This window comes from Schistocerca serialis, chromosome 1 (assembly GCF_023864345.2).
Source record: "Schistocerca serialis cubense isolate TAMUIC-IGC-003099 chromosome 1, iqSchSeri2.2, whole genome shotgun sequence".
Taxonomy (NCBI): Eukaryota; Metazoa; Arthropoda; class Insecta; order Orthoptera; family Acrididae; genus Schistocerca; species Schistocerca serialis.
The window spans coordinates 1,174,791,734-1,174,808,123 of NC_064638.1; the positions used below are offsets into that span (position 1 = coordinate 1,174,791,734).

Consider the following 16,390-nt stretch of genomic DNA (forward strand, 5'->3'; position numbering starts at 1 on the left):
CGCTTGTCCTCAATTGCTTAACAGTCCTATTTAAAGTAACTGGCATTTGACAGCGAGCGGAATGAACTCCTCCCGCCACAGTGTACCAATGGCATTGTTGACTGCCACCGTGTTGCCACGTCCTCTGTGCAAATCATTGTGCCTGTCAGATTGCGTATAGTACACTTTCCAGGCGCGAAAAGTTCCCATGTTTCAAGAATAAAACTTAGCTCTTTCTGCTAGGAACAGACATTTGATACGCCTAGAGACACACACGATATGTCAATTGCATAATTTCTACGATATTACTGTAGGAGATACAGATCTCAAAATTCATACATGTACGAGAAAATTGAAAACATTGGAAAAAGTCCATTTTCCGAAGCTTATACACAGCAAAGGGAATGCAATCTGTAATCCCGGATAAATCTGTCGTCGAGTGAGGTATTTGGTACTCAATGAAACTAACTATTTCAGTTATTTCACTAGTTTTCGAGATTCTGACGTTATAATTTTTTAATGGTATCCAGATAGGAAAATTTCCATGTGTTTCAAAAACATTAATATAACTAACTAGTAATAGGTATCTGGCACGCTTAGAGGCATTATAGGCAAGTATTCCATATTTGAATTACAGATTTTTCAATTTATATTTGTGGAACCTGAAAATCTACTTTCTGTCGCTTGTAGAACTGAGTTCAGAAGTGGTTGCCTGCAGATGATACTCACTGCGACAACGTTCCAAATTCAGACCTTGAATGTCAGATGATATCTGATTTAAAATAGACTGTAATTCATGATATTATATATTATTTCTGTCTATACTGTGTTAAAATTTGTGGCACGTGTAAAAGAGTGGTCGTTACAGGTGACTCACGTCATATACAAAGATTGTGCAATAACATTTGGAAACACATATACGGGGTGTTCAAAAAGTCTCTCCGCAGTGCCGTATGATTGTTAGCCGCGCGTGCCGTATGATTGTTCGCCTGCCTGGGTTAATTCCCTTCAAGTGGACTCTACCAACATTCCACTGTTTGGTTTATCTCAGCCAGCGTTAGTAGTATCGTTGGTGTGTGTCGTTACGTGTTGACGTGAACGTTTAAATTTGATTCCTTTGTTCGTTTGTTTCGTTTTTGTCACTGTTAAAATGCTAACCATTAAAGAACGTGTGTTTTTCGTCGAAGAAGTGTTCAAAGCTGGGAGTTCGTCAGACATTTAATTCAGTTTTCCCGGAGACAACACTCCCACATCGCGATACTGTGCGAGATCTAACAAATTTCGAAGTACGGGTTCAGTGACAGATGCACCGAGAAGTGGTCGTCCTAGCGGTCTGTCTGAGGATAAACTACTCGTTTTTTCCGATAAAATGTCCATGAGTCCGAACAAGTCAGTATGAAAAATCGCCCAGGAAATCGATGATAGTGTCGGTACGGCCCACACAGCTGTAAGGAAAAAATTAGAACTTTTCCCATACAAAGCGACAGTCGTGCAAGAACTGAAAAATACTGATCAGGGAAAGAGACTACATTACTGTCAATGGTTCAAAAATTTCGTTCAACCAAATGGAAGGGATAGTCTTAATGAAACGTTTCTCACTGATGAAGCGTGGTTTCATTTATCCGGGTACATGAACTCGCAAAATTATCGTATGTGGAGTACTGCAAATCCATTGCGTGTTCATGAGAAACCACTTCATTCTGTGAAAATAGGAGTTTGGATCGCAATTTCTAGACGTCGGATTGTGGGTCCAATATTTTTCAACGAAACAATAAACGCACAACGATACTGCAGTGATATTCTGCACCCATTCATAGGAGAACTTGTGTTAAGTGAAATACTGAACGGCTATTTTCAACAAGATGGTGCAACCGCGCATACAGCTCGTATGTTTTTGGTGACCGCATAATTTCACATGTACTTTGGCCTCTACGATCGCCTGACCCAACACCTCTTGACTTTTTCTCCTGGGGTGCAGCGAAAGTAACTGTCTATAAAAACCGTCCAAAATCCATCGATGAATTGAAAATTGCAGTATCCACTTTCAGTGCTTCTGTTACAGAAGAAATGTTTCAGCTTGTGTTTGGAAACATGATTAGACGAATTGAATTGTGTATTCAACCACAGGGGGGACACTTTCAACATTCAATGTGAAAATTTTTAAGTAAAAATGAATATTCAATAAATTAATAACTTGTATTTCGCTGAGTTTAATTTCGGTATATTTACTGCGGCATACGGCACGCGCGGCTAACTATCTTACGGCACTGTGGGGAGACTTTTTGAACACCCCGTGTGATAAAATACCGGTAAAATTCCAAAATGCCATGGTACAACGTTTGTTAACCAATGGTGATTCTGTGTCCAAGAAGACAGGGCCCCTTTTACACAGTTTACATCAACCAGGACTGGCTTTATGAGCACAATGATGAATTTTATCGTATCTTCTGGCTACCACAGTCACAAGATCTCAGTACCAACGAACCTTTGCAGTCTACTTTGGGCAGAAGGTTGTCGCTACCTTGATTTGACATTATATTGCGAGAAGGATGATACAAGATTCCTTTCAAAACCATCCAGGACTTGTAATTTTCCATTCCTAAACGACTGGAAATTCTTTTTGAATGGCAATGGTTTTCCTATACCGTACAAGGCACGGCAGTGTGTTGTGTTCTCGGTGTGTCTATATTTTTGTCTAATCCCTGCTTTTCCATTTGTTAAATCAGAGGTTTTGAAAACTGGAACATGTTAGCATTGCTTTGGTATAAGGAAATGATTTTTTTTTTTTCGCAGGCTGGAGGGCCGCATCCATATTCCCTGCGAAAAGTGGACTTAACAACAGTCAACCAAGAGGAGTGCCAGGCGGTGTGGGCCACAGAGAACGACCCCATCTACGATACGCAGTTATGCGTTGCTCGTTTTGAAGACATAAACTACGACTCCTGCACCGTAAGTACAGAGCAAGCTGGTGGTGAAAAGACTGTCTGGGAGAGGAGCACACATTGCACAGCGCTAGGTCCGATGCAGAAATACGCGGAGGTGACAAAAGTCACGGGATAGCGGTATGTAATATACAGATGGAAGTAGCATCGCGTATACAAGGTATAAAAGGACAGTGAACTGACAGAGCTATCATTTGTACTCAGGTGATTCATGTGATAAGGTTTCCGACCTGATTATGGCCTCACGACGAGAATTAACAGATTTTGCAGGTGGAATAGTAGTTGGAGCTAGAAGCATGAGACCTTCCACTTCGGAAATCGTTAGGGAATTCAATATTGCGAAATCCACAGTGTCAGGAGTGTGCCGAGCTAGAAATTTCAGGCATTACCTCTCGCCACCGACAGCGCAGTGATTGACGGCTTTCACCTGATAATCAAAGTTAATGGCGCTTGTGTAGTTGTCAGTGCTAACAGACAAGCAACCGCGCTTGACATAACCGCAGAAATCAATGTGGGACATATGACGAACGTATCCTTTAGGACAGTGCGGCAAAATTTCGCCTTAATGGCAACGGCAGTAAACGACTACGCAAGGGCCTTTACTAACAGCACGGCATCGCCTGGGCTCGTGACCATATCGGCTAGAACCTAGTCGACCGGAAAACCGTGGTCTGATCAGATGCGTCTCGATTTCAGTTGGTAAGAGCTGATGGTTCGGTTCCAGTGCGGCGCAGACCCTACGAAGCCAAGGATCCAAGTTGTCAACAAGTCATTGTGTAAGCTGGTGATGGTTCGATAATTGTGTGGGCTGTTTTTACATGGAATGAACTGTGCCCTTTGGTCCATCTGAACTGATCATTGACCAGAACTGATTATGTTCGGCTACTTGGAGAGTATTCGCAGCCTTTCGTGGACTTCCTGTTGCCAAACAAAGATGTCAAGTCGCCGAATCACAACTATTCGACGTTGGTTTGACGATAATTCTGAACAATTCCAGTGAATTATTTGGCTACCCAGATCGCCCTACGCGAATCCCATGGAACACTTATGGGACGTAATCGAGAGGCCAACTCGCGTACAAAATCCTGCACCGGCAACACTTTGGCAATTATGAACAGCCGTAGAGGCAGCAGGGCTGAGTATTTCTGCAGGGGGCTTCCAACGACTTGTTGAGTCCATGCTACGTCGAGTTGCCGCGGTACTCCTGGCAAAAGGAGATCCGACGCGATATCAGGAGGCATCGCATGACTTTCGTCTCCTCAGTGTGTGCCTTTTTGTCTGTGACGATTGACTTCTTACTGATTATACCGTTAAATTAGGTCGCAACGTTTAAATAAGCTGAGTGTGAGTGGACAGTACAATAGTCTCTATCCTTGTAAGAGCACCGTGGTTGATTAGGACCACTGTAAATGGTTTAGGCCGTACCAGAATGTCGTGTGACATTCCTCTGCTAACGTAAATCACGTTAGTGAAGTGGAGACGTGACAGAATGGCAGAAATTAGCTATCGTATTTGGAAGGAACAATGATTCTAAAAAGATGCTAATTGACAAGCGTGTCCAACAACCTGATGACGCACTTAAGCCGCATTGTGCGGAGGGATGGCTGTGTGATGTTTCGGGAGTATTTTTCGTACCATTAAGTGCGTCCATTCATTCAGTTTACTGTCAACATCAGCCAGGACTTTTTATAAATATTCTCGGTGAAGAAGTATTGCCCTTTCTCCTGCGTCTACAAGATGGATAGCCCCCTTTAGTTTGACACTTTTTCTAGGACATAAAGAGACCTTCATTTTTTATGAATTTTGTTATATGATTTTAATAAATACCCAAAAAATATTGTAATACAAAGACGGAAAAAGTCAGAACACCAAAAAATAATTAATGTAGAGTAATGAAATTTTGGGAATTCATTTGTCTAGGTAACCGATTAACATTAAAAGATTACAAGTTAATGTAATCGTGAGATAATCTGTTGCAAATGTGAAATGCTGGAACGTTAATAACCGGTGTAAAGGCCAATATGTTGAATGCAAGCATGCAGACGTGCATGCAATGTGTTGTACAGGTGACGGTTGTCTGTTTGTGGGATGGGTTTCCACGCGGTTTGCACTTTTTGGTCAATACAGGGGAGGTTAATGCTGTTTTAGGATGACGCAGGAGTTCTCGTCCTATGATGTCTCATATGTGCTCGACTGCAGACAGATCTGATGAACGAGCAAGCCCAGGCAACATGTCGATACCCTATAAGACATGTTGGGTTACAACAGCGGTATGTGGTCCAGTGGTCTCCTGGTGGAAAACACTCCGTAGAATGCTGTTCATGAATGGCAGCACAACAGGCTGCATCACCAGACTGTCGTACAAATATGCGGTCAGGGTGCGTGGGATAGCCACGTGAGTGCTCCTTGTGTCATGCGAAATCGCACCCCAGACCATAACTCCAGTGTGTCTATCAGGCAGACTGGTTGGTTGCAGGCCTTCAACTGGTCTCCTTCTAACCAACACACGGCCGTCACTGCCACAGAGGAAGAACCAGATTTCATCAAAAAACACAATAGATCTCCAGCCTACTCTCCAATGAGCTCTCTCTTGACACCAGTTCAGTCTAAATGGCGGTGGTTTGGGGTCAATGGAATGCACGCTACAAGGCGTCTGGCTCGGAGCTGTCCTTGAAGTAACCGATTTGTAACAGTTCTTTGTGTCACTCTGGTACCAACTGCTGCTTCAGTTGCTGGTGCAGATGCAATACAATGCGCCAGAGCCACAGAGCCATATGGCGAGCACGGTGGTCTTCCCTCTTGGTAGTGCCACGTGGTCGTCCGGAGCCCGCTCTTCTTCTCGCCGTACGTTCTCGTGACCACCGTTTGTAGCCCTGTTAGGCGACCTTGTTCAAACTCAGTGAGATGTTGATAATGGCTTCTTTGAGTAACATCAACTCACGACGTCCAATCTCAAAGGTAACCAAAGCTCACGTGCTTTACAACGTTTATTTGAAACAAACTTGATTTCATCTACATCTACATTTATGCTCCGCAAGCCACCCAACGGTGTGTGGCGGAGGGCACTTTACGTGCCACTGTCATTACCTCCCTTTCCTGTTCCAGTCGCGTATGGTTCGCGGGAAGAACGACTGCCGAAAAGCCTCGATGCGCGCTCGAATCTCTCTAATTTTACATTCGTGATCTCCACGGGAGGTATAAGTAGGGGGAAGCAATATATTCGATACCTCCTCCAGAAACGCACCCTCTCGAAACCTGGACACCGCGATGCAGAGCGCCTCTCTTGCAGAGTCTGCCACTCGAGTTTGTTAAACATCTCCGTAACGCTATCACGGTTACCAAATAACCCTGTGACGAAAGGCGCCGCTCTTCTTTGGATCTTCTCTATCTCCTCCGTCAACCCGATCTGGTACGGATACCACACTGATGAGCAATACTCAAGTACAGATCGAGCGAGTGTTTTGTAAGCCACCTCCTTTGTTGATGGACTACATTTTCTAAGGACTCTCCCAATGAATCTCAGCCTCGCACATGCCTTACCAACAATTAATTTTATATGATCATTCCACTTCAAATCGTTCCGTACGCATACTCCCAGATATTTTACAGAAGTAACTGCTACCAGTGTCTGTTCCGCTATCATATAATCATACAATGAAGGATCCTTCTTTCTATGTATTCGCAATACATTACATTTGTCTATGTTAAGGGTCAGTTGCCACTCCCTGCACCAAGTGCCTATCCACTGCAGATCTTCCTTCATTTCGCTGCAATTTTCTAATGCTGCAACTTCTCTGCATACTACAGCATCATCCGCGAAAAGCCGCATGGAACTTCCGACACTATCTACTAGGTCATTTATATATATTGTGGAAAGCAATGGTCCCATAACACTCCCCTGTGGCACACCAGAGTTTACTTTAACGTCTGTAGACGTCTCTCTATTGAGGACAACATGCTGTATTCTGTTTGCTAAAAACTCTTCAATCCAGCCACACAGCTCGTCTGATATTCCGTAGGCTCTTACTTTGTTTATCAGGCGAGAGTGCGGAACTGTATCGTACGCCTTCCGGAAGTCAAGGAAAATGGCATTTACCTGGGAGCCTGTATCTAATATTTTCTGGGTCTCATGAACAAATAAAGCGAGTTGGCTCTCACACGATCGCTGTTTCTGGAATCCATGTTGATTCCTACAGAGTAGATGCTGGGTTTCCAGAAATGACATGATATGCGAGCAAAAACATGTTCTAAAATTCTACAACAGATCGATGTCAGAGATATGGGTATATAGTTATGTGCATCTGCTCGACGTCCGTTCTTGAAAACTGGAACTACCTGCGCTCTTTTCCAATCATTTGGAACCTTCCGTTCCTCTAGAGACTTGCGGTACACGGCTGTTAGAAGGGGGGCAAGTTCTTTCGCGTATTCCGTGTAGAATCGAATTGGTATACCGTCAGGTCCAGTGGACTTTCCTCTGCTGAGTGACTTCAGTTGGTTTTCTGTTCCTTGGACACTTATTTCGATGTCAGCCATTCTTTCGTTCGCGCGAGGATTTAGAGGATTTTCAACCTCATAGTAGCTCTACTAGCGCCACTCGTATGCGACTGGCACGAAATTTGACTAGACATCACATTTTACATGTGGAAAGACATCTACCAGCTTTTGTATATGCCGCACAACTCCGTCTTGATTTTGTAATTGTTTTTCCTTCAGTCTATATGAGTGCATCTTCTACTTAACTACATTTTTACTTCTTAAATTCTTTCACACATTGAAGCAAACATTTCAGCCTTTAAGTAACTTTACTATCCATAACGAATCCTACTCCTGTTATACCACTTTCTTCTGCTGTTGATATTACTCTATTCTCGTCTTATCAGAAATGCTTGTCTTCTTTCTACTTCTCTTCACTCACCCTTACTGTATATAGATTGAGTTTTTGCATTTCCCTTTTCAGATTTTCTAAGTTCCCTACCATGACCATATTTCTGACATTCCACGCCGCGACTCGTAGAACGTTATCCTCTTGTTGGTTATTCAATCTTTTTCTCATTTCGATTTCTTCCCTGGCGGTCCTCTTCCGGATATCCGAAGGGTGGACTATTCCGGAATCTTTTACCAATGGAGAAATCATCATGGCACCTTTTCAATTACAGACGACTTGTCCTGTGGATATACATTATGTGCCTTAAATGCAGTGGTTTCCGTTGACTTCTGCATCCTGGTGCTGTTGATCATTGCTGGGGAGAACCGATAGAGGTACTCAAGGTACCCTCCACCACACGCCATCAGGTGGCTTGTGGAGTATGGATGTAGATGTAAATTCTTCCGCGATGTAGGTGCAGTATCCCATCCCAAGGGCAAGAGAGTACCTTGACCCTCTGTCCGCTTCTCTGCCCTCTTTGACAAAGCCGTTGACAGAATGAGGGTGACTTCTTACCCCGGAAGTCTTCGGCCACTACTGCTGATGATTTTTATCCACGATATGGTGGCGGGACTGGAACCCAGGACCGACGACGTTTTGATTAATAATCAAAGACGCTACCCCTAGACCACTGTGGACATCTGCAAGCTACACAAAGTAGAATAATGATGAGTTGGAGAAAATGCAATACATGTTATTGGAAAAATGTGTTGTAGCAAAGGTAGCTTACATGTGAGTCTGTATTGGTCTGCAGTATTAACTGAACTGCCAGTTTCTTATAATTATGTCATTATACGCTATTTCCATAAATATCGTTGTGTAAAATGTAGACCTATTCAAAATGAAGATTAAAATACTGAGAGTTTATATTTAAGGATACGAATTAGAGTTGAGTCTGATCACGAACATTTTTAAGTAACTGGAAAACAAGTGTGTGTTGTGATAAGAAAGGGGGGAACTATGCCCTTTAAAATACGAGTTTCTACACGCACCACAACTGATTTTAGCCAACGGTCTGTGCAGGGTGATTCAGGCGGTCCGCTGGTCTACGAGGGAAAGCTTGTGGGGCTGGTGTCGTGGGGCTACAGGTGTGCCACCCCTCCCTACCCCTCGATTAACACCCGAGTCTCCAGCTACGTCAACTGGATCACCGAGACCACCAGTGGATCAGTGGTGCCGCACTAGTACCGTTGTAAATGTATTTGAATACAGTTTTCAAATGCTGATCAAAATTACTGTTATTACGATAAGTTATCAATGTCAATATATGTCTACAACTGATAATAAAATTCTGTTCGTCGGCAGTCTTGTAGTCTGTGATGCTTTCATTCTGAAATCGTAACCCTGCATTACAATATTTGTCATTCAAAGCTAAACATACACAACACTGGGAAATATCCAATTACTAGGGTCTGTCGTCTGCTTTGTCATCACCTCGAAAAATCAAGCTGCGATCATGACACATGGTGAAGACACCAGTTCCTGTGTACTTATTTACCATTCAATTTTTCCGAACGTTAGATGACGTGGAAGAGAACTTGGTTGTTGAAGTGTACACTTGGACTGTACCTGAAATATTCTTCCTTGAAAATCATACACATTGTGTCGGTGAAAATACCTGTCTCACAACTGTTTCTTCGTCTGAGGAGTGAGGGAAATACCATGTTGATACCATGTTGGGAGAATACCGAGAAGAGGCTGAGGCAAAATTTGATAGCCGCAAGAAACAGTACGATGACTGGATACTTCCACCAACTCAACATGGACTGAATCAGCGCTGTTCACCTTGAAATACAGAAAGAGGTTTCCCAAACCGCAACTGACTTCATCAACAGGATACGCCATTTTGTTCTGGCCCCTCTAGCATCATAACGCGGTATTTTGACGCAGGAATTCCAATGCGTACCACAACTGCCGACATGTGCCTAAAAAATTACGAACTTCTAGCATTCTGGAATGACTGCAGGGCAGCACCTTCTGTTAATCAGTACAACGGTAAACCAGTCAAAGTTGCAAATTTCACTATTTTACTTACTTGATGACCAGTTTCTGGCTGGGAACCATATTCAAATCACCCTACAGGACAGAAAACCAAATTTACAGTCATGTACAGCACAGCTATTACCAAATTTTTTAAGCGCACGCCAAAAATACAGAACGTATCGTTTCAAGATTTAAGTACATCTGCATCTTCATCTACATCCATACTCCGCAAGCCACCTGACGGTGTGTGGCAGAGGGTACCTTGAGTACCTCTATCGGTTCTCCCTTCTATTCCAGTCTCGTATTGTTCGTGGAAAGAAGGATTGTCGGTATGCCTCTGTGTGGGCTCTAATCTCTCTGATTTTTTCCTCATGGTCTCTTCGCGAGATATACGTAGGAGGGAGCAATATACTGCTTGACTCTTCGGTGAAGGTATGTTCTCGAAACTTTGACAAAAGCCCGTACCGAGCTACTGAGCGTCTCTCCTGCAGAGTCTTCCACTGGAGTTTATCTATCATCTCCGTAACGCTTTCGCGATTACTAAATGATCCTGTAACGAAGCGCGCTGCTCTCCGTTGGATCTTCTCTATATCTTCTATCAACCCCTATCTGGTACAGATCCCACACTGCTGAGCAGTATTCAAGCAGTGGGCGAACAAGCGTACTGTAACCTACTTCCTTTGTTTTCGGATTGCATTTCGTTAGGATTCTTCCAATGAATCTCAGTCTGGCATCTGCTTTACCAATGATCAACATTATATGATCATTCAATTTTAAATCACTCCTAATGCGTACTCCCAGATAATTTATGGTATTAACTGCTTCCAGTTGCTGACCTGCTATTTTGTAGCTAAATGATAAAGGATCTATCTTTCTGTGTATTCGCAGCACATTACACTTGTCTACATTGAGATTCAATTGCCATTCCCTGCACCATGCGTCAATTCGCTGCAGATCCTCCTGCATTTCAGTACAATTTTCCATTGTTACAACCTCTCGATACACCACAGCATCATCTGCAAAAAGCCTCAGTGAAGTACCAGACATTTAAAACGGTACTACCAAAAATACAATAACCATCTCAAGATAAATGTATACCTGTTATGAAGTGCAAATGCACAGTTGCGGCGCATACGCATAACTGGCAGAGAACTCCTCTCACTGCCATAAGAAAACCTCGAGAAGTGGGCGCCCTATCAAGATATAGGAAACCTTCTGTACTTATTACAGTATTCTCCATCATAAAAAATGTGGTGTCACCGCCAGACACCACACTTGCTAGGTTGTAGCCTTTAAATCGGCCGCGGTCCATTAGTATACGTCGGACCCGCGTGTCGCCACTGTCAGTGATAGCAGGCCGAGCGCCACCACACGGCAGGTCTAGAGAGACGTACTGGCACTCGCCCCAGTTGTACAGCCGACTTTGCAAGGAAAGGTTCACTGACAAATACGCTCTCATTTGCCAAGACGATAGTTAGCATAGCCTTCAGCTACATTTGCTACGACCTAGCAAGGCGCCGTATTCACTTGATAATTAATATTATGAAGCATGTACCGTAACGAGAGATGTTCTACAATTGTGGATTAAAGTTAAGTATTCTACCAGTTACCTCCTGTTTTGCTAGTCTTATTTCTCTGACCTGTTCCAGACCTCACGCCAGTCAGCGTGTAATTAAACGTGTGCATTTTGGCCTCCTCTAGAAAAACAGTGTTGGCTCTTCTGCCAACACTACAAATTGGCGACGAGCTAAATCGCGTTTGTACCAATTGATCTTGCCTAAATTACTTGTGTCATGGCTTCGCCACAATCTCCAGATGTACTGTCCGAATTTTATCGCTTGCAGAATCAGCAGACGCAGGCGTTATTGGATGCCCTTGAACAGCTCATCCAGGGTCAACGTGCAATGCAAACCGATGCGGCAGCCGCCGCTCCACCGCTACAGCGGCCACAACATGCAGTTGCACCACCTTTTCGTCAGGTTGATGCGGCACTGGAAAGTTGGACGGAGTGGTCACGCCAATTTGGATTCCATCTCGCCGCCTACAGAATTCAAGGTAATGAGCGGCAGCCTCACTTATTATCATGTGTCGGCGTCCAGACACATGATAGTGAAATTGTTTCCCCGACGCGACTTAGCAGGAATACTGTCCTACGAAGAAATTTTGTCTGCATTAGATGCATATTTCAAAGAATCAGTCAATGTAGTTGCAAAAAGGTATACGTTCTTTTGTACAAAACGTAAGGCCGGTCAAACTAATAGGGAGTGGGTTGCAACTTGGCAAGGCCTTACTAGGGATTGTGCTTTTGAGTGTGAATGTGGACTCCCTTATTCAGTTACTGTGGTGTGTGATGCAATTGCACAGAACGTTTCTGATGTTCGTATACGGGAGCAAATTTTGAAACTAGTCAATCCCACCCTTCAACAAGTGATAGACATATTGGATAGGCAAGACACACTTGACTTTGCTCAGGAATCATTTGCAACTTCGCCAGCTGTGTGTCACATTAACCGGCCCGCCGGGCGAGCTGCATGGAACTGTAAACAGCCCTCGCGCCCATCCGCGCAGCCGCGTGTGCCGCGTAAGCAGGCAAATGCAGTGCTTAAATCATGCCCGCGGTGTGCTACTAGACATTCGCGTGAAAATTTCCCGTCACGCCAAGCTATTTGCTTTTTCTGTAATAAAAAAGGACATGTTCAGAGTGTTTGCCAGAAAAAACTCAGATCGGACATTCACAACCATTCCAGGCCCTTTGCTTCGCGCCGGAATCGAACCAAGAATGCTCAGGCTCGTGAACCTTCGCCCATGGATATTCATGTAGTTCATTCCACTCCGCCCAGTGCCACTCTCTCTAACAGTGACTCTGTTTGTCCCACAAATAGTGTGCGTCGACGTCGACGGAAATCACGTAAAGTCGCAAGTGATTCTCTACCGGTGTCGGTTCCCATTGCACGAGACAGTCGCTCTTGTCGTCAGCAGGACAATAAACTTTTTGTAGACTTGGACATTCAAGGCAACGTGATCCTAATCCAAGCCGATACCGGAGCTGCAGTTTCATTGATCAATAAACGACACGTACAAACAACTGGGCACACCTCCGTTGCGTGCCGCAAATGTTAGGTTAAATCGTTATTCCGGTCAGAATATCCCTGTGTTAGGACAGTGCAGCCTTCTTGCAACATACAAGGGACAAACAAAATTTGTGTCTTTTTACGTCCTTCGTTCTTCTTCTGCAGGAAACTTGTTTGGTTTAGATTTATTTCAGCTGTTTAACTTTTCTATAGTAAATCAGGTCCTCTCAGTGAACCAGACTGTGCCTTCAGCCAGTGTTTCTCGTCTATGTGAAAAATTTGCAGTCATTTTTGCACCGGGCCTAGGTTGCGCTAAGAACTATAAAGCACATTTGGAACTGAAAGTACACGCGCAACCGAAATTTTTCAGAGCGCGCAATGTTCCCCACGCATTGCGTGATGAGGTCGCAAAAACATTACACGATTTGGAATCACAAGGTGTAATTGAACTTGTGCAGGCTTCTCTCTGGGCATCACCCTTAGTAATTTTGCCAAAACCTTCCGGAAACTAACTTATCCTTTACTCCGCCCGGACGATCTTTTTGACTAACTGTGCCCGGGTAAATATTTTTCGAAGTTGGACCTAGCAGATGCGTACTTGCAAATACCGGTGGACGAAGAATCCCAGCGAGTTTTAGTGGTTAACACGCATCTTGGTTTGTATCGATTCAAAAAACTGCCATTCGGGTGTGCATCCGCCCCTGCATTGTTTCAGCAATATCTGCAAACCGTTTGTGCCTCGGTCCCTACTGCAGCAAACTATCTGGACGATATTGTGATCTCCGGAAAGACGGAAGAAGAACATTTAGCCAATCTCAGGACATTATTTCAGGTCTTGCGCCAAAATGGTCTTCGCTTGCGGAAGGACAAATGTGTGTTTTTTGCTCGTGACTTACCATATTTGGGGCATGTAATCAATGCCCAAGGCATACATCCTAGTCCAGAGCACCTCCGTGCCATACAAGACTTGCCTTCGCCGCAGAATTTGAAGCAGCTACAGAGTGTGCTGGGTAAAATAAATTACTACCATCGCTATGTGCGCAATGCCTCTTCCATTTCAGCTCCGCTTCATCCCTTACGCCGTAAATGTGTTCCGTTCGTCTGGACGACGGAATGCGAACGCGCCTTTCGCCAGTTGACATCGGCGTTGCTTTCCAATACTTGCCTGACGCCATTCGATCCCCAGAAACCGCTTTTGTTGATGGTAGATGCATCAGATTTCGGGATCGGTGCTGTGCTTGCGCACAAAGATGAATCGCATGATCGCCCGATTGCCTTTGCGTCCAAATTGCTCTCGTCTGCGCAAAGAAATTATTCCCAGATAGAGAAAGAAGCTTTGGCTCTCGTATTTGGTGTTACAAAGTTTCATGATTTCTTGTATGGTCGTCACTTTACCATCATCACGGACCACAAACCTTTGACACCGCTTTTTCATCCGAACAAGCCTGTACCTCCACGTACAGCGCAGAAATTCATTCGCTGGTCTATTTTCCTCTCGCAGTACCGCTACGATATCTTGTATCGGTCCACTGCTAAGCACGGAAGCGCCGATGCGTTGTCCCGTTTGCCTTTTGCTGAGGATAGAGCATTCGATTCTTCCGACCTTGCTTGCATGTTCATTGATGCGGAAACCGATGACGTGGTTGAATCGTTTCCGATTGATTTTCGTCGTGTAGCTACAGCCACAGCTGCTGACCCTGTCCTTGCTACCGTTTTGCGTTTTGTTGCTACGCAATGGCCCTTGTCAAAGTCACGGATCGAGGATCCGTTGGTTCGCCGATTTTTTGCTCACAAGGAGAGACTTTTTGTACGACGTGGTGTTTTGCTGTTGCGTTCTGATAATGATCAGTCCAGGGTCGTGGTCCCACGTTCGTTACAGTCCTCTGTCTTATGGCTTCTCCACCAAGGACATTGGGGTATAGTGCGCACGAAACAACTTGCTCGTCAGCACTGTGCTTGGTTCGGAATCGATGCTGCGATTACGAAAATGTGCTCTTCTTGCATGGCGTGTGCCGAACAACAATCCGCACCACCGCGGAAATTCTTTGCATGGCCGAAGACCACTTCCCCTTGGCAACGCTTGCACATAGATTTTGCTGGTCCATTCTGGAATGCTCGATGGTTGGTTGTGGTCGATTCTTTCAGTAATTTTCCTTTTGTTGTCAGGATGTCTTCCACGACGTCTTCAGCCACCATCCAAGCGTTATCCGCTATCTTTTGCATAGAAGCTCTTCCACAGACTATTGTTTCCGACAATGGCCCACAATTCATGTCCGTAGAATTTTAGTCATTCTGCAAGGCCAATGGTATTCAACATCTGATATCCGCGCCGTTTTCGCCTCAGTCAAACGGTGCCGCTGAACGATTGGTCCGGACTTTCAAGTCGCAGATGTTGAAGTTGAAAGAGTCGCATTCTCGGGAGGACGCGTTATTGCTCTTCTTGTCCTCGTATCGCTCTCAGCCCCGAGATGGTCGCTCGCCGGCTGAGTTGCTCCACGGTCGTCCTCATCGAACCTTGCTGTCTTTGCTGCATCCGCCGCATCAGGTTCCTGTGCAGCGGCAGACGCCTGCTTTTGCTCCAGGCGACGTTGTACACTATCTTAGCTATCGAGGTTCACGGCGTTGGCTCGCAGGGCGCATTATTCGCTGCCTCGGCCGCGCTATGTATTTGGTGTTGGGGGCCTCTGTCGTCGCACGGGTTCTGCTGCTCCCCGTCTGCTTTCATCGACGGTGCCGTCCGGTCAGCGCCCTGGGGACCCATCTACTGGCTCGCCTCATCCTCAGGTGTTACCGACGCTGCCTTCCATTTTGCCCTATGGCGACGCGCCGCCGCCGCCGCCTGTTCTCCCGCCGGCGACGCCCGTAGTGGACGCTTCGCTGCAACCGCCAGGCGTCTCCCTGGGTCACGCGCTGCCGATCGCTTCCCGTGACCAGCTGCCCTCCGACATGGAACTCTTGCCCGCTCCGGACCATCTGTCGTCTACGCCCGTCGGGTACCCCGACGCGATGGAGGTCGACCCTTCGGCCCCTCCTGTCTCTCTACGGGCGCATACACCGCATGTTGGCGTGCACCCTGGACTAGGTTTTCAGTCCTAGCTCCCCTCGGACCGAATGGCCGGGTGCGGGTGGCACAGCCTCGCCTGTTGTTAGGCTCCCCACCTCGTCGCGTACGTCAACATGGGGTCTACCCCACGGCGGGCGGAAGCCTTATAACACAACCGTTCGCCGATTTGCGGGTGAGGAATGTGGTGTCACCGCCAGACACCACACTTGCTAGGTTGTAGCCTTTAAATCGGCCGCGGTCCATTAGTATACGTCGGACCCGCGTGTCGCCACTGTCAGTGATAGCAGGCCGAGCGCCACCACACGGCAGGTCTAGAGAGACGTACTGGCACTCGCCCCAGTTGTACAGCCGACTTTGCAAGGAAAGGTTCACTGACAAATACGCTCTCATTTGCCAAGTTAGCATAGCCTTCAGCTACATTTGCTAC

At 45.5% G+C, this 16,390-nt stretch overlaps 1 protein-coding gene across 1 annotated transcript in view; it reads left to right on the plus strand.

The window, feature by feature from the left end:
- Positions 1 to 9,030, plus strand: part of LOC126456333 (mite allergen Der f 3-like) — a 50,007-nt gene extending 40,977 nt beyond the window's left edge. Inside the window, exons 5-6 of the mRNA XM_050092087.1 lie at positions 2,773 to 2,928; positions 8,869 to 9,030. Coding sequence (XP_049948044.1) covers positions 2,773 to 2,928; positions 8,869 to 9,030 — 318 coding nt within the window. The remainder of the gene's footprint in view (positions 1 to 2,772; positions 2,929 to 8,868) is intronic.
- The last annotated feature ends 7,360 nt before the right edge of the window (positions 9,031 to 16,390 follow it).